Below are 18,706 nucleotides of genomic sequence, written 5' to 3' on the forward strand. Positions count from 1 at the left end.
GTTCTGTTTTCTAGGCAGAATAGTCCCAGCTCTCTCATACTGTATTCATGGAGTCTTTTAGCTCTCTGATCATCTTTGTGGCCTCCTCTGAATCCACTCCAACAGGTACATGTCTTTCCTGTGCTGAGGACCTGAGAGCTGGACAAAGTGCTCCAGGTGGGGTCTCATGAGGGCAGAGGGGCAGAATTACCTCTCCTGATCCGTTTGTCACACCTGGTATGACCCAGTGCAGCTGGTAAATAATGCATAATGAAGTTGGTAAAGTGTTAAGTAGTGTATTATCAACTGAAATGGAGTTCAGAAATCAGAAATTAAGTTGGACTTGTTAGACTTACCAGACTGTAGAAATGGTAGCTTTCCTCAAAGACCCTGATCATTAATTTGCCAATAAGGACCTTGAATTCTGCTGTAAAGAATAAGGGAGTTTGCTGATAACACAAAGTAAGAGTCTGTCATTGTAAATTAGGAAATCTGAGGGGTAACATATAGCAAGACCTGGATGCCTGCAGAAGAAGTGAGATGAAATTCAGTGGTATAAAAGATAAGGTCATAAGGATGGGAGCATGCTCTCATAAGGCAGGATCTCATCAGCTGGGGTTGCCAGGAAGGTAGCTGTTGTAGTGTCACCCATGGCTGGCTAAACCTTAGCCCTCAGTGGAAACTGTGTAGAAGAAAGGGTGGTATCCTTGTGTTATGCACCTAGACATTTACAGCATGCTCAGAAAGGTGCTGATATTACCATCTGAGGTATGGCAGGATATCTTTTTGGATGTTCAATGCAGTTTTGGTCATCCATGTTCTGAGCAGATAAAATGGGCACAGCTGCAGAAAGGGGCTACTAGCTACGATAAACAGGCAGTGAATTGCTGAAGACATTGAGAAAGCTTGTCTTATTTATCCTGGCACAGTGAATCCTTAGAGGTTCTGTGATTACCTACTCTCTGTAAATATCACGGGAATAAATACACTGAGGGAAAACAGTTCAGGCTAGGGACCAGCATTCTTACAAGAGCAACAGGTGTACACTGGCTAAATAAATTTAAGTTGTAAGTGAGAGAAGGGTTCCCTACAGTGAAATTTTCCAGCTAGAAAAGTGAGAGTGAGAAAACTGACTACTTTTAAGATGAGCTTTATCAGCTTTTGAAGGAGGAACAGAGATCACTAGTTAGCAAGTTCCTCCCAGAACCCATTTTACAGGAGAATGTCGTGGCTGCCAACCTGCCTTAGCAAAGGCAGCTATGCATGGTCTTGTCCATGGCACTTGCTTTGTCCCTGGAGATGGGACAACGGGACCTCACCATGTTCTGTTTCCCCCTTATCTGCTTGTGGGAGTCCTGGGAAAACTCTGGTCTTGACACATGGGACGGGGCTCCCACCTGGGGGTGGGAAAAACAGCTGCTCTTGCAGTATTCATTCATGAACCCACTGGTTATTGAGAAGTCAGAGAAGTCTGTATTAGAGGCACAGTTCCCCCTGATGTGGGACCACTCTGGCAGAAGGATAACCTGCTAAGCCTGTCTCCACCAGCTGTATCCAGGACAAACACTTCTCACTGTAAAAGAGCAGTGACTATTTTGTAATATCTCCTGGGTACTTTATTTTGGATAATTATAATTGGCATAGTAAATGGTTTATCATATGAATGCTTTGGGCTTGTTAATTCTAGGTTGTGAGGAAAGTTAAGTAGAAAGAATGAGGAATAGCTCTGGGAAGGCTGCTCCTGGTAAATGATTCACAGCAATGCCCAGGATGCTATTTAGGAGGATAGTGCCTCTGGGATCCAGCTGATTAACAAAGATGGTTTAGCTGTGGGAGTCCAGAGTTATAAGCCAGAAGATGCAAAAATTATAATAAGCAGCCTGATCCTTCTCTGTGGTGAGATGAAGCAGTTTTTGTGGAGGAGTTAAAAGGTGCATACCTGTGGTCCAGGCACCAGTCTTGGGTTGTGGGGCAACGCAGCACTAGAGGTGGCCAGGACAGCAGTGAAATAAGCATCTTTATTAGATGTGCTGTAAATCCATTTGGTACACACCTTGCAAGTGAAATTATAAAGCCAGCCTTGCAGATGAAGACTTGGTGAAGCAAAAAAAGAGACATACGGAAACAGAAGAAGTGATGCCTCAGATATAGAGAGGTACAGCAGAGAGGAGTTTGTGTACTAAATGAAATTTGCTGGGAAAACAGAATTGTGACTGTTGTTGATTCTATCTGTGAAATAGGGACAAACTTGAATTCTAGTTGTATATAAGAAAAATATGTAAGAAAACATTTATGTGTGATATTTTCTGTGTTAGTGTTTTAGAAATATTGGAGTGTTTTGACAGTTTTAAGAGACCAAAGAATGAGAAAAGAATGTTTAATTGGCTATGCTGAACATGAGCTACACACTTAATATATTTTTAATTAACTGAAAAACTGTGTGTTCTTATGTCATTTAGTTTCCACCATCTAATTTTCTGACTTGTTTTAATCACAACATCATTCAAATCAGAGCTGTAATTATGCCCAATTTCTGTTACTTGGATGTGTTGCCTGAAACCCTTACTATATTCTTTGCTTCTTGCTGTCCAAGTAAGAGTAGGGATGAAAAACTACTACTTCCCTTCTTTGGAGGTAATTCTTTCTCTTATAATTTTCCATTTAAACTTTGTTAGGTAGATTGCTTTGTTTGCTGAATGTTTCATGAACAAAGCACATTTTCACCTTTATTCTAAATAGTAAGAAAGTATTAAACTCCTGGGAACACTGTAAGATGCATCTCTTTACTGCAACTTTCTTTTATTTGAATATGGTTATTTTCCTTGCATTTTTCAACTTTGCCTTCCATATGAATTATTCTGCATATGTCTGGTTGAGTAACATATTGTAGAATATACTGAATAAGGTACTACGGCAAACAATCACTTGCAGATTTGTACTTTTTGGTCGTCTCTGTATTCAATAGCAAAGATTTCAAATACTTGTGAGACTCACTTTCATTTCAAGGTATCTGCAGGAAAAAACAGTTTTGCAGGCTACACTATTAATCTGCTAAAATAAATCCATATTTTATCTATTTACATAAGTAATTTAGATTTGTTGTAGTAATGATTTCAGTGGAAACTGCAATATGTGAAATTCTGTTACAAGTCATAGAGCGGAGAAATAGTGCTGGCAGTTTCTTAAATAAACCTTGCTTTCCAACTAGCTGCTCTGCTTTCTCTGCTAATGTTATATAACTATTTACTAACTTTTCCTCTTACTCAAATGTGGGATTTACATAATCACTCTGCTAATTGATCTGTGTTCTGAGGTTCAGGGCAGGGCTAAATGTTTGTAAAAGTCACCACTTCTCCTTTGATGTGGTAGATTCTCTTTCATTGTTCTCCACATTAAATCTTAGGGTATTTCCTCTGTTACCTTCTATTTTCTCACCCCTCTAAATCTCTGTCTTCTTTCTTGAATCATTCAAATTTTACGTTTTCAAGAACGTGAGTTTTGTAACAAGATGAGCCAGCAGCAGCAAGTGAAACTCCAAAATAGGGAGTAGCTGAAAAGTTCTACACCTCAAGTACCCAAATAAGTTCTTCAAAGAGCGCGACAGCTTTTTGAAAGGTCACAGATAACACGTGGTGGTAGCTCTTGGAGAAAACAAAGCCCTTGGCCCTCTAGTGCCCTTCCTCCCTCTGGTGGAGGAAACCTTGGCTGTGAATGATCTGGTACTAGCTAAAACGTATGCCTGTGACAAAGGAGTTCCAGCTCTGCTGTCAGATTTTAACACTTGATTTGGATGCTTTAATATAGGGATTCAAATGTAATGGATGTATGAATAAATCATAACTCCTTTTTTAAAAAAATGGAAGATGAGGAGGAGGAGGAACCCCAAACCTGTAACTCTTCTTGTGATTGGTGACAGATATTTTCTTCTGTAACGCAAAGGTTTTCTGTTTCACAGACAATGGAATAAGTTCCAATTCCAGTTTCCATATTCCATGAATATGGTTATTTATGTGATTTTTTTTAATGTTTGTTTAACAGCCAGATTTCTATGTGGAACTGGGAGCAGGACCAACTGTCTCACACTGATAAAATATGCCTCATCCACATACTTGTGTTAATGAGTGAGTGTTCAAGCTTTGTGTCTGTGCTACAAGAGGTTGAAAGGAATGATGACTGAAAGGAATGCTGACCTCCCTGATCTCCACTCTGTGATCTCCAAGAGACAACTGATTAACATAGAGTTATAGAATAGTTTGTGTTGTAAGAGTTCACATACAGTAATGTCCACTCAGGATCCAGAGAAAGAAATTACTACTCAATGTTGCCCAGATATTCTGGTTTGTGTCAGTCTGACCTTGGTGGTGCCAATTTTATGACAATGCTACTGCTGCCTAAAGAGGAGCCAAAGGGTGTGGAGGTGCATCTGAGGAGTTCCTTTCCAGCCTTTTTGTGCTGAGCCTGTGTAAATCTCTGTGCTTCAGTTCACTTGGTCCTTGTTTGTCACATTTCAACAGTTAGCAAGGACCTGTTACAGACCAAAACTTGTCAATGAATCTGGAACAGAAAGAGAACAAAACCACTTGTTTTGTTTCCATTAATTCAGACCATTTCCATATGCTGTATTAATTTTGTCTCTACAGATCTATTAGCACAACTGAGAGAACTGTAAATTTTGATTGAGGAGTGGAAACAAATGGTTAGCATATAAAAGAGGAGGACCTTTTAAAGTAGTTTTGCCAGAGAGAAAATTATGGTAGAAGGATGTAGAGTGGAATGGTACCTAAGGCTCATCCTTTGCAGGGAAACATATTTACAGATGCATAATAAATCTTTAGCAGGAGCAGAGTGAGGGCATGGTGAACACTCTTGAGCAGCATGCCACAATGTCATTATTTCTGAGTACTCCAGTTGAAGCTAATGAGGATGTATAAAGATATCTGTATAGGGGTGCTCTGAATACACAGAAAGGTTGTGACATCTCCCACATTCGAGGCTTGTATATAGATTAAACTGAACCAGGAGTGGTTTGTATCACTGATCTTAGTGTAGTTGATCCTGTTAAAAGTGGGCTAGATGAACTTGGATGACTTTTCAAAGTTCTTTCCAGTCACGATTTTCATGCTTCAGTGACACACGGGAAATGCATTGCTCCCACTGGAGCGATGAATTCTCAGCAACCTTGAAAAGCCAAGGTGAGCATATGCTGAATTATATGTTGTTGCAGGCAGTGGTAAAATTGAATGGAGAGAGGCAGAAATGAAGGAATAGAGGGACTCTGGGTCAGGCTCGTGTAAGCACAGTAACTCCTATTTGCAAAAGGCTGCAGGGAGCAGGGTGTGTGCTTCACTGGACAGGGAGGAAATGCCACATGTCACTCTGCCCTGAGCATGGAGACCTGCTGTAGTTCTCACTGGTATTACTGGAAACGGACACTTAATGCTCAGCAGCTTCACACCCTGTGAATGGGATCCAACTTCTTACGTGCATTAGGTTGTACGGACTCTCTGCACTCCAGAAGAAAACCTGTTCTCTGCCTTTAGTGATCAAACTCTCATTAAATGGTGAAGAGCCATTCTGTTTTGTGTTTGTGAAGTTGCTTTTCCTTCTCCTCTCCTGTGGAAGCTCTGCAGAGAGGAACGGCTGTTCCGCCACAGGAGGTCCTGTCTTACAGCGCTGCTGTCATTAGTCTTCTGTCACATTGTCAGGCCTTCATGACTCAGGCATTAAAAAAACCAAATAACCAACCCTCTTTCTGAACTAAAATAGCCTAAGAACAGGTTTTTTAAAAGCAAATCTTAATACAACTAATTAGGTCATATTTTCTTTCTGAAAGCTTTTAATGGGACTCACGATTTTACTGCTTGAACTGAAGCAACTTGAATGCTTAATTATTATTTTTTAAACAAAATTCAATGCCATTGAAGTCAGTTGAGAGCTTTGATAGATTAAAAAACCGAGAAGAAAGAGGTCTTGAATATTCAGTAACTTTAAAAAGGGCTATGCTTGTTTTGTAGTTGAGGTCAGTATTTCTCAGCAGATCTCCTCTAATGCATCAGAAAATGGTTCCTGAAAGAAGAGAAAAACTTAAAAATAAATATGTACACATTTCTGCAAGCAAGCAAACAGAGTAAATAGAGGTAATAAAATAAGTATCAAAGCTGAGTCTAGATTTTACTGTGTTGTAAATGAAAATTGCTGTAGCAATGCTATATGAGAAAGTACATGGCTCCTCAAAAAAAAAAAAAAAAAAAAAAAAAGAAAAAAAGGTTGAAAGTGGTGATGGTGGTGTAAGGCATTCTTGCAGTCATGATGTAAACCATCCTGACACCCAGGTCATGCCCAAAATATGAGTACCTCTGACAGACCTAGTGAGGTGGCACCTGAGATAAAAGCTTAGGTCTCAGAAGAAATACAGCCCTATCAAGTATCTCTGTGTGACTTTACATTGGCCAGCACAAATAGGTGCTACCACCCCTACCACCCAGATGTCCTCTACTCTCTTCCCTTCTCATGCAGTCTTTGGCAGTGGAAATGCTGCTCCAGAAGGCTGCTGGCATCATGGGTGGTGGACCCATCTGCTCATGTGGAGGTGCCGTAGTGGTGGCTGGAGCTGGACCACAGCCCTTTCATGAGGTCCTTCCACATCAATCACACGGCTTTCACATGGCTTTACTCCCACCATCTAGCAGTGAGGGGCAGCTGTCTGGTGCCTCCTAGTTTCAAGTTAGTGAAAAGAAATGAGATACTTTACATATTCCTTCAGGCTAGAAAATTTATCACCAAGATTACTAATCTCAATCCACAGTCAAGCTGAGGTAACATGCCATTCACCCCCTTCCCTGCCAGTATTCAAGCCCTCAGCCTTGTGTCTTTGCCCTCCCTACACTAATGGTGCTATTAACCCCTCTGCTTCTACCAGGGATGTGGAAAAATGAATTGACTTCAGATGCTAGTTTGAGGGGCAGTGCTGCACTGGCCTGGCAGGGTCAGATCTGGCCAAACCCAGCCCAGGTCAGAGGATCTGCAGCAGAATGAAAACAGTGCCCCAGGAAGTGAGGTAAAAGAAGAGGACTCCTCTCTTTCTCCTGGCACAGGTCTTGAGGAGGAGCACACCTACTCTCCTCCCTGGCTCTATGCAAAGACAAGCAGCACCTTCTGTGCCTGTGGCTCTGGGTTACATGGTGGCTTCGGAACCTGTAGGGGTCGGAAATGATTCCTCATGGGAATTGGGATTGTGGCCATAAGGGCTGGACTGTACCAGCTGTGGGAAGCACCCTAAAGCACAGATATCCTCCACAGGAGAGCCAGGATCTGCCTAATGCAGAGGCAAGTGATGCTCTTAGGGTTTGCAGGCTGATAGGCGTATGTGTATATGCTTGTGCAAAAAATCATTTCTTACCCATCCAGCAAGATGGATTGGGTTTGCAGGGCATGGTTTTGGTAGGAGGAATGCTACAGGGAGGGCTTTTGTGAGAAGCTTCTAGAAGCTTCCCCATGTCTGACAGGGAACCACATAAGAATGTCTATGAACACCATGGTACATACATACTGGGGTTTTGTGGACTCAGTCATATGGATGGTTTGTTCGCCTGGCTAAAACCCTTGGTAAGAACAATTTGAAATTACAAGACAGGGTGAACAAGGTTTGTACTGCTACCACAAAGGCACCCTGAGGAATATTAAAGCAGGCTTACTCTAATAATTATTGTAAGTGTTTGAGATACATGCTGAAACTGAGCAACATGTGGTTTCTTAGTCATTGGTATATTCCACTCTCAAGATGGTACATGAGGAAGAGATGATCTGTATGGTTTTTGTATTAACTTCTTTTATAAACAGAGCTACAGAGCCTACATCAAATCTTTAAGGTCAGTGGAATCTTTTCTTCAGCTATCTTTTTTTTTTAATAGGATTGTGTTATTTGGCATTGCTATACAAATAAGCTTTCTGTTTGATAATGTGATTCTTTTCTGACTTATCTGTAAATGCTCTTGAGTCTCATGAACAAAAGATTTCTGTGACTTTATCTAGCAATTTACATATGAGCGGAGGGTCATGCAAATGTGTCCTGTGTGAAATATCAGTAAAACAAAAATAACCCATTCAACAACCCAAGCCAACTGTAGATGAAATGGCAAGGCAGGCTGACTTTAGAATAAAGCACTAATCAAAAGGAGGCATGACTGTTTGGTGGAGTCTGAACTACTAAGAACACATTAGCAAAAGGAAAATAAAAATTTTGGTCAATACGGGTAAGTGTATGGACAGCAAACTGTATGGTGTGAAGAAAGAATTACATCAGAACTAGCTTCAGAACAAGTAAAAGACACCAAAAGAAGTTAATTATGCCTCAAAGGGAGAGTGAAAAGGAAGGAAGGAAGGAAGGAAGGAAGGAAGGAAGGAAGGAAGGAAGGAAGGAAGGAAGGAAGGAAGGAAGGAAGGAAGGAAGGAAGGAAGGAAGGAAGGAAGGAAGGAAGGAAGGAAGGAAGGAAGGAAGGAAGGAAGGAAGGAAGGAAGGAAGGAAGGAAGGAAGGAAGGAAGGAAGGAAGGAAGGAAGGAAGGAAGGAAGGAAGGAAGGAAGGAAGGAAGGAAGGAAGGAAGGAAGGAAGGAAGGAAGGAAGGAAGGAAGGAAGGAAGGAAGGAAGGAAGGAAGTGTGCCTGCCTACAATGAATCAGTTCACCTTTAAACCTGTGTAACTCTTTGGGCTCAAACAGGATGGTATTAAATACAAAAGCAGCATAATGCCAATCTCGTAAGTTTGACCTTGTATCTTAGTGCAGAGTTCAGCAGTACCTTTCACATGTGAAGATGCAGTGGAGTTTACAGCTGCTCTGAGCTGCGTTTTGTCACCTTGGTGGTTTATGCTGTTCTTCTTAGATCTGTTCTAGTTCTGGTTGCTTGCAGAGCTTTTCAAGCAGTCCAGGCATTGCCAGGTATTTAACACTTGACCTGTGCCCTGTTACAGTTCTACGGAGTGCAGTGTTTCAGGATTACATAAACTTACATCTAAAGGTGCTGGCTGGGTTCATAAACAGCAGAATGATAGAATTTGGTTTTATAAGCTAATGTGCATACATACAAGTTCTTCTTGAACAGACTGAATCAATGACTGAAATAAAATGTGTTGCTGATATGTGGATCTCATAGTAGATTCAAGTACATTTTGCTGAAATAAAACCTTGGTATTCTCCTGTGAAATTATAGAGAGGAATAATTTCAGGTGCTTGAGGTTTATTCTATATTATTTTTAAAACTGACTGATTCTAGTAGCCACCGACAATTACAGTCTCTGTCTGCTAATAGTTATCTTTTCTTTAGATCTGTTTTCCTAAAGCTTTTGAGAGAAGATGTAGGTTCAACATCCTTCAGCCCAAATTTTCCATGTACCTTGTGTCTGTGTACAAGGCTGCACAACATGCTGGTTTAGGGAAAATCACAGATTTATAGATCTTAGAGCAAAGGGAGAACACAATGTTCATCTAAACTGACTGCAGCCCTGCCCAGACCTTAGATTCTTTTATTTAACTCAGCAGCTTGAGTTGACCAAGAGTATAATTTTGGAACGATATCCAGGCTTGATTTAAAGACTCAAAGTGCTGCTGAGTTTGTCACAGTCATTGGGATTTTGTACCAATGGTCAATTACTCTTTCTCTGAAAAATGCCCTTTCTCTGAAAAATGTGTACCTTATTTTTTTTGTGCTCTGTTAACTTCTTTCTTCTAAAAACTGGATATTGCTGCTTGGCAGCCTCAGCAAGCCCAAGGAGCCTTTTATTTTTCTCACAGATGTTTCTTGTGATTTTTAGTTTGTATTTTCACAGAAAAATGTAAAAAAAAATTCTTTATATTCAGAAACACAGGTAGGCAGATATCATCCAAACCCCAGTATTCTTGTGCTCAAGATCTGACATAACTAAAATCTGCCATCTTAGAAAAGAGTTGATATGATTATGGTGTTTTCTATTTCAGTTACCAACCACTGGTTTATGATTAAGTCTAATTAATTTATGGCTTGGGTATCAGTACTGGTGAAGAAAGGGTTTTTGGTATATGCTATACTTATACTGTAGGAATCATGGTTGTTTCTGTGTTCCTCAAAATACTATTTTCAGCATCTCCTTGAGTGTATCAAACATGCTTTGCAAATGGCTTGAGTTCTCTGTTACTTATTTTTCCATAAGCAATTCCCTTGGAGTCATGTGGCCAGATGATATAAAAAAGTATCTGGTCCATGGTCCAATTTAGCCTTGTGCCTAGGGAAAATCAATTACTCTAAGCCTGCATGATCTTCCTTCCATTCTTTTTTACTGAGAAGTTGAAGTGTAATCAACATATTATTTCCCCAGAAAATGAAAATTAAAAAGAGTTTTAAAAAAGCTTGAGCAGCAACCTGTGTCCTGTCTCACTTGGTTTCTTTCCCTTAGGAACCAAATAAGATCAATGGGAGACACTGTCGGTAAATCTCGCCTTGATGCATTTGTCTCACTGATTTATGAGTAATTATTGTTCCTCTTTTCTCCTTAGGGCTCTTCCTGCAATGATGGAGTGGGTTCGAACCCAGAAAGCAGGAGAAAGTGGTGTGAATATTATCACTGCAGATTTTGTAGAACTTGGTGACTTTATCAGCACAGTCATAAAGCTCAACTATTCTCTGGATGAAGGTGAAGATGACACTACTTGATAAGTACTGTGATATGTGTGTTGTTGCATTATTCAGAATTTGAAAAAAAGGAGAAAGATTGTATTCTAAAAGGATTATATTGTAAAACACTCATCTTCTTGTAACACACTAAGGTGTTTAGGGCTTTAGTGGGTGGGCATAAGGGAAATGTTTTCATCATTTATGATCATTTTTCATATTTGTGTTTAATGTGAAGAGCAAAACTAAACATGTTTACAGTGTTTGATAAAAGAAGGCCATTTACAGGTTCTCCGTGAGGTACCAAATGTGATTCATGTGTCTTCTGTGATTATGAACAGTGCCAAGAAATTTGTTGTTTTCAGAGCAAGGGGATGTATATATTGTCCTCTTCCTGCCCACAGCAGGATTCTCAACGGTGTGAGTATTGCACCAGAAGACTGAGGACAGTATATCTGGCACGAAAATTTTAAGCTGCTACATTTCATCTGTTAGGTGGTCTAACTGATCATATTCATCAATGAGCTTGCAGGTTTAAATGCCTTTGTGATGTAAATCCAAGGTCATGCTTCTAACACATGCATAATCAGTGGACAATAAACATGATGTATTGTGTAGCTTGCACAAAGCACAGACAAAATCCTGCTTGCTTTTCATTCTCAAAATGGGGTTTTCCGATGTCTCTGCCTCAGGTCAAGCCAGCAGATATGTGATACTGGCCTAACTCTGTAATCACAGAATGGCCTGGGTTGGATCCTTAAAGATCATCTAGTTCCAACACCCGGGCCACTGGCAGGACACTTTTCACTAGACCAGGTTGCTCAGAGCTCCATTCCAGCCTGGCTTTACACACTTCCAGGCATGGGGCATCCACAACTTCTCTTGGCAACATGTTCTAGTGCCTCATCACCCTTACAGCAAAGATTTTTTTTCCTCATATCTAATCTAAATCTGCTCTCAGTCTGAAACCATTCCCCCTTTTCTGTCACTGCATGACCTTGTAAAAAGTCCCTCTCCACCTTTCTTATATTTTCCCATTGGGTACTGGATGGCCTAAATTAGGTCACCCCAAAGCCTTCTCTTCTCCAGACTTAACAATCCCAATTCTCTCAGCTTTTCCTCACAGGAGAGTTGCTCCATCCCTCTAACCAACTTCATGGCCTCCTCTGGACTCACTCCAACAGGTCCCTGTCCTCCCTGTGCTGGCACCCCAGCTCTGGATGCAGAGCTCCAGGTGGGTCTCACCAGGGCAGAGCAGAGGGGCAGAATCCCCTCCCTCCCCTGCTGCCCACGGGGCTCTGGATGCAGCCCAGGACACGTTTGGCTCTCTGGGCTGTCAGTGCCATGGCTGGGGCATGTCCAGCCTCTCACCCACCAGCACCCCCAAGTCCTTCTGGGCTGCTCTGGGTCTGTTCATGCCCAGCCTGTGCTGGTATCAGGGGCTGCCCGTGCACTTAGTTTTGTTAAACCGTATGAAGTTCCCATGGACCCACTTCTCAAGCCTGTCCATGTTCATCTGGATGGCATCCCATCCTCAAGGTGTGTCAACAGCACCACTCAGCTTGGTGTTACCCGCAAATTTGCTGAGGGTGCACTTGATTCCTTCATCTATGTCATTAATGAAGATATTAAATAACATTGGTCACAGTATGAACCTCTTACGGACAGTTGCTTATGCATATTTTCCCTGGAAAAACTAGTTTAAGCAGGGACACAGTTAGGCCAGCTTTGAGTACCACTTCTTCCCAGGATTAATCTTATGTAAGAGCCTGATCCTGTATCCATTGAATTGAATATGAAAACGTCTGTGTTTAGCATGAATTGAGCATAAGGTAAGTGAGTTGTGTGTACTCTAAGATGTGCAGTATTTTGTCCCGTGGTGGAAATCTGATTTCTGCAAGACTGAAACTGCACTTAAAAATAGGTGCAGTATAAGCTTCTCTTTAAGGCAGCTATGAACAGAACACTTTTCCACTGATTACAGAAAATCAGTGCCAGTTTCATCAGTGAAAAGTTCCTGTACTAAAGCGTGTAGTAGTTCAATTCTAGCTAATAGCAGTACTCTATAGTCCTTAAATTGTCTGTGGGATATAATACGGCAGAACACAAGATTGAAAATCTACTGAATGGCACTGTTCCAGCAACAAAATCACTGATCATCCTAGTTTTAAGGAAACATATATAAAAAGTAAATGGAAAACTTAGTAATTTATAAAATGAGAGCATCACAACTGTATGACACCTAACTGGATAAAATACAGGCAGTCCCATCCCCTGGACACATCAATACATAGGTACACAACTTCGGAAAGTAAAACATCTCATCTGTACAATGAGATGCTATAAGATCTTACAAGGAAATGAGCTTTGAAATATTTCAGGGTTTTACTGGATAGAATTAAGGTCAATTTTCCTTTGATATTACTGGAACTTATGGTTGAGTGAGAAGAGAGGATTGCATCATACAGTCCATTGCTATTTTCTGTCAGATGATAATGACTATTATTTCCCATCAGAGTTTAGAAATTCAGAAATGGTCATATGGAACAGATGGGTAACAAGCATTAATCGAGGGTTTGTTGGCTTTAGTTTAGGAAGTGGAATAAAAAGAACACTTCCTGCTATTTTGTAGTGAGAGGGTGCCTTGGAAAAAGTGTATGCACATGCGAGTGTAGAATAAAGAATAATTTAAGTGTATGTGTAGTATAATGACACATTTAAATGTATGTGTATAATGCAGACATCCTTGTACACTTGCATAATGATCTTTGGGGTTCTGGACAGGACTACTATAAATTTGTTTGAAAAAAACCCATGCAGCTGTTATGAAGTCATGATGGCTCCTTCAGCAGCATCCTCTTCTGTATAGATCAGGACTATACAAGTCATCCCCAGTGAAATCTGTCTTCTAAATTAGTTAGGTTTTTTTATGACATTTAAACTTCATTCAGACTGCGTCAAAAATTTACTTAAAATCACAAATCATGGTTTTGTTGAACAAGGGGTATGACTTCAGTGGTTTCACCCACAACTAAGCCATAGAGTGGCTTGATAGACTTTGTTTCTGGTTTCCACAAGCTCTCCAAGTAAAATTTATGTAACAAACATATTAAATGAAACATAAAAATAAATTTTTGAATCCACACCTATGTGGGTGTCCTACACAGAAATGTGAAAATGTTTGCTTATTTATTGGCAGTATGGTGTGAAATACTCTTTTTTCCATTTAGCTGGAGTTGGTTGTTGCCAGACTCTTCCTGTGATTCTTAAGCCGCTTAAATATAGTTATAAGAGTCAATCTATCCTTCTAATACAGTAAAGTGATCCAAATCCTTGGGTGGAGTGAAAATTAGGTTTTGGGGTGGTGTTTTTTTTTTGTTTGTTTGTTTTGTTTTGTTTTGTTTTGTTTTGTTTTGTTTTTTGTTTTTGTTTTTGTTTTTGTTTTTAATTCTGGCTGAAATTCTCTTACATCTGAGAGCACCAATACCAGGTTTCTGCTGGTACTCCTGCTCAAACACACACCAGGTGCACCAGGCTTTTCGCTTGCTCAGAGGTGTACTCAAGGCAAATGCTTTGCTGTATTTTAAAAATGTATGTGTGTGTGCCTGTATATATGAATAAGTATAGAGCTATCTAGAGTTTGTTAGCATTGTTATGAAATGTTTGCTTAGTGTCAGTTTTATTCTAATTCTCATTTGGAAATAAATAGAAAATAAAAGCAAAGCAAAAAAATCCTCTGACAAGAAACAATAATAGACAAATTGTATCATTTGTCCATTAATGGGGAAGGATACTAGCAAAATGTTAAATTTTGGTCAGAAAAATATGTTTTCATTTAGTTGTCAATCTTTCTATTGGAGAAGCACAGCACTTTATGGTAGGAACAGGTAAACAAACTTGCCTTAATTACTAAAAGAAAAAAGTGCATGTGGGGATATACTATCCATGCTCTTCTGAAGATTTCATCTGTGAGGGCCTAAAACTGTAAGTAAGTCCTGATAGAGATGCACTCCCTGCTGATGTTGTTTGGGGATCTTGCCAAAAAAGAACAAGCCAGAAAGTACTATGCAGCACAACTGGACCATTCAAGAGCCCAGTTTTGCCACCCATATGCAGCTAAAATTGTCTTTGATTCAACCAGAAATGTGCTTGCAGGGTTGGGTCAGATGTGTTATTCTGATCCCATTCACTTGGAAGGTTTCTTCACATATATTATGAGGAATCTTGCATGGGAAATTAATTTACTGTATACATCCCATCAAGGAAAAATACCTGTCTACACTATTCATCTGTACGAACATCTACTTACTCAAACTGTCATGTCATTCACTGCCAAAACATTTTTTTTGCTTCTTCTGCTTATTTTCCCCCTCACTATGTTCATCATGTATACATGGAGTGCCATTGCTTTCTGGCAGTTTCATGTGATAACTTGATCCTTTCTTTTCACCCATACATGAAAAATGGTGACTGTGCTGCACACACGGAGTGTCTCAGCTGTGTAAACCCACCTGCCTCCATTTTTCAGTTTACACATGCTGAGACATCTTTGTTCCGTACTGGTCTAACCTGCAGAAATCCAATCCAAACAGGAGGTGATTCCCGGAGTGCAATTCTGGGAGGGTAAATTGGAATCAGACCACAGGAGTGTAGTTTTAGAGTTAATGGGTTATTTGCATTCTTTTGCTGTTGGATACATTACGGGTTTTGTAGGTCCTGCCATTTCAAAACATTCTTTTAAATGTACACATGTATGTGTATATAAATATATATGCATGCATGGCTGAGAGGGAATGTATGATCCTGTATGCTGGGCTTAATCTTTCTGTCATACTGATACAAATCTAGACAGTTTCTACTAACTTCAAAGTCGTTACTAAGCCTTTACCCTGAGATGAGAGTGAGCAGGTAGTCACTACGTAGTAATTTCAGGCTGTGTTGTAAATGAAATTTAAAATTGTGGAGCTTAATTCCAAAAAAAATAAAATAAATAAATAAAAAAGCAGAGTGCCCTGAAAACACAGTTCCAGTGCTGTTTATCCTCAATTTAGCATATGAAGCACTAGTTATTAGCAACTGATTAGGCCATTTGGTGATTTCAAGAGTTCAGGTAATACTGTTTCAAAGTTCTAAATTCCTTTTCAGTGAAGTAAAAGCTAATAGTGTATGATGTATTTGCCATAGCTAAGTGATAGCTTCTGTGTTGCATACAGTCAATGTTGTTCTGAATTGTATACGTTTACCCAATGATGAGGTTCAAATATGCTGTATAGTATGTGTAATGTATTGATTACAAGTATTTGGAGTTCAGTGGTCTATTTAGTTTTTACTGTGCTGCTGTTTTGTAGGTATGTGTGTAAATGGGATTATGGATTGTCTACAGTGTACAAGGAAATAATTAATCCTAAAGGAAAAGGGCAGTTATGTGACCTGCCTTAATGCATTAGGATAATATTGTTAAATCTCCTAATTATCGGTTCTATTTCAGATGTTATCAAGGGTTGTCCATAGAGTTGACTCCCTCACTTTCTGGCACGAAGGAGTTAAACTTGAAATTACTTGGAGCTCACTTACAGATTTGTAAATAAAGACTAGGATGTTTGCCTGATAAACTGCCTTGACTGTACAAGGTGGCAAAGACATGGTTTCCAGTGTGTTAAAGATCCAATCACTTCTGCGCACACACAAGTCCTGCTGATGGCAGCAGGAATTGTGATCAAGTAATTGAGTGGCCTAAAATTCATCTTCTGGAATATAGTCATGATAGGAGGATGGGGATATCCTGGCTTTAAGGAAGTGCCTGGATGCTATGCAATACTGCTCATGTCCTTTGTTGGAACATAGCTTTAAATTTGCAGGAAGAGCTTTGAACTTTTCTCCAGTGTAGGTTGGACCTATCCAAAAGAAAAACAAACAAACAAACAAACAAACAAAACCTCCTTATGTAAAAATTGTGAATGTTATAGGGTGATCAGCATGGCCTGGCCTGCCCATGTACAGCATTCTGCTTTCAGGAGTCCTGGCAGCTTTAAATAAAAAAACCTATAATAATTCCCTGTCTCTGCAGGACCTACTTGGGAATCTCTACATTGCCTACAAGTATGACTCCTGTACTATTCCCACAGCCAGGTCTAGTTCTCCCTTCATGGTTTAAGATGCCTGATGCCAAGAGTAATTAGGAAAGAGATAATAACTAAACACAGAGTGTCCACCTTGTGCCTGGCTGGTCTGCCCTCCAGCAGCACATTTGGGATGAGGTCAGCTTCAGTCAGATCCACCTGAACAGTGACTGAGGGAAGGCACAGATCTGATTTCAGAGCCTCTTCAGTTGTCTGGTTAAAATGCAGCATCTTCCCACTTCTCTCCTTTGCCTCTCCTCAGTGCTGTTAACCTGGACTTCTGCATACACATCCCCCTTACCTGCCAGCTGTGAATATTAGATATTTGCCAGCCTCAGTACATCATAGCAGTCCACGTGGTTGTATGAGCTGTGTGGGGCTAAAAGCTGGTAGTAGGCCTCATCTGATGTCCCAGGATGGTTTATCTCTACACTCCAAGTTATGCACACATCCTCTTAAAGAGGTGTCACCTTGGCTGATGAGTATCTCCTCAGAGGGAGTGCACTTAGGGGTTTTTGTTTCTGCAGTCATGTAGAAACAATGGCATGTACTAATCTCCTCCTTCAGCCTTTGGTCCTACAAAGGTCAGTTTGATTGGAAAAAATTCCTCAAGTAGCTGCAATTAGTTCTGCTGTGAAGCAGGGATCCTTAAAGCAGAATCCTGGATCTATGTGTAATTACTATTAGTGAAAATAAAAATACATAGTTGAAACCACAATTTTAAAAAGAAAAAGGAAAATTACATGGGCTTGCCAGGACAGTTAAGTTTTGACTGCCTCAGTCATCGGTAGTTTTGTATCATCTAGGTGATGATTATTAGCATGTTATTGCCACACTGCCTCCTGACACTGTTCAGGGTCTCTGTACAGAAGCCTTATTATTCCCAGTGAGCATTAATGCGTTTGAATGACTTGTCTCCATTTTGGTGGGAAGGATGATTGTGTAACACTGAGAACATGGAGCTCCCTGTGTGTTGTGCCCACAAAGGTTCACAGAGCTGCACCTTCTCGTTTTAGGATCTGTTTAATGGTACTTTAATAAATGTTGTGTTAAAAATGCCTACAGTTCTGTATAGCAAATGTGAATTTTTATGACAAGAATGTGTATTTAGAGTTTAAAAAAGTAATATAAAGTCCAGTTTGTTTGTATCCAGTGAAACATCTAATAAAGCTCTGGTACCTGTATTCCTGTTTTATGGCTTCATTGCTTTATTTCAGGCTGTTTGGGGTTATGGGGTGGTGGAGCCACACATCAGACACAGGCTGTGCTGTTCTGTTAGCGGTGCACATGACTGCCCCATCGGGGCCTTGCTCTGGGACTGTCCTTTACACTTGGCTATTAGGGGGACCCTTCAATACCACAAGCTGCTGTAACGTGTCCGTGCTGCCAGGGACACACACAGCAGGCTCTGGCTACCTCCATTCCCCCGCGGGGAGCGGCATTTTGCCTGCAGCAGGGAGCGCAGCGCGGTTCCAGCGGGGCAGCCGCGGGCTCTTGCCGCCGGTGGCGCCGGAGCGGGGCCTGCACTGCCCGGGGCCGAGCCGAGCGCCGGCCTCCCACACGGCTGTCCCGGTGAGCACTGCCCGGGCCTCCCACACGGCTGTCCCGGTGAGCACTGCCCGGGCCTCCCACACTGCTGCTGCCCCCCGGTGAGCACTGCCCCGGCCTCCCACACGGCTGTCCCCGGGAGCACTGCCCCGGCCTCCCACACGGCTGTCCCGGTGAGCACTGCCCGGGCCTCCCACACGGCTGTCCCGGTGAGCACTGCCCGGGCCTCCCACACGGCTGTCCCGGTGAGCACTGCCCGCCCTCGGGCAAGCCGGACCCGCCTGCCCGCAGGTGCGGTGCTGCCCCGAGCCTGGCTCCAGGAGATGCCAGTGAGGAGGGGAGTCCCTCCAGCTTGTCCCAGGTGTCTCCTCTGGGGTGTGGAACCCCCTCACAGCGGGGCACAGGCAGCTCCCCGGCAAGG

General features: G+C 41.3%; 1 protein-coding gene across 1 annotated transcript in view; it reads left to right on the forward strand.

Annotated features, from left to right (window-relative positions):
• The window catches only part of PLCXD3 (phosphatidylinositol specific phospholipase C X domain containing 3), a gene marked incomplete at its 5' end in the record, with an annotated part of 71,453 nt that extends 60,711 nt beyond the window's left edge, over positions 1-10,742 (forward strand). The window contains one exon of the mRNA XM_083884481.1: positions 10,504-10,742. Coding sequence (XP_083740607.1) covers positions 10,504-10,660 — 157 coding nt within the window. The 3' untranslated portion in view covers positions 10,661-10,742. The remainder of the gene's footprint in view (positions 1-10,503) is intronic.
• Positions 10,743-18,706: the final 7,964 nt, after the last annotated feature.

This window comes from Zosterops lateralis, assembly GCF_965231275.1.
Source record: "Zosterops lateralis genome assembly, chromosome: Z".
Taxonomy (NCBI): domain Eukaryota; kingdom Metazoa; phylum Chordata; class Aves; order Passeriformes; family Zosteropidae; genus Zosterops; species Zosterops lateralis.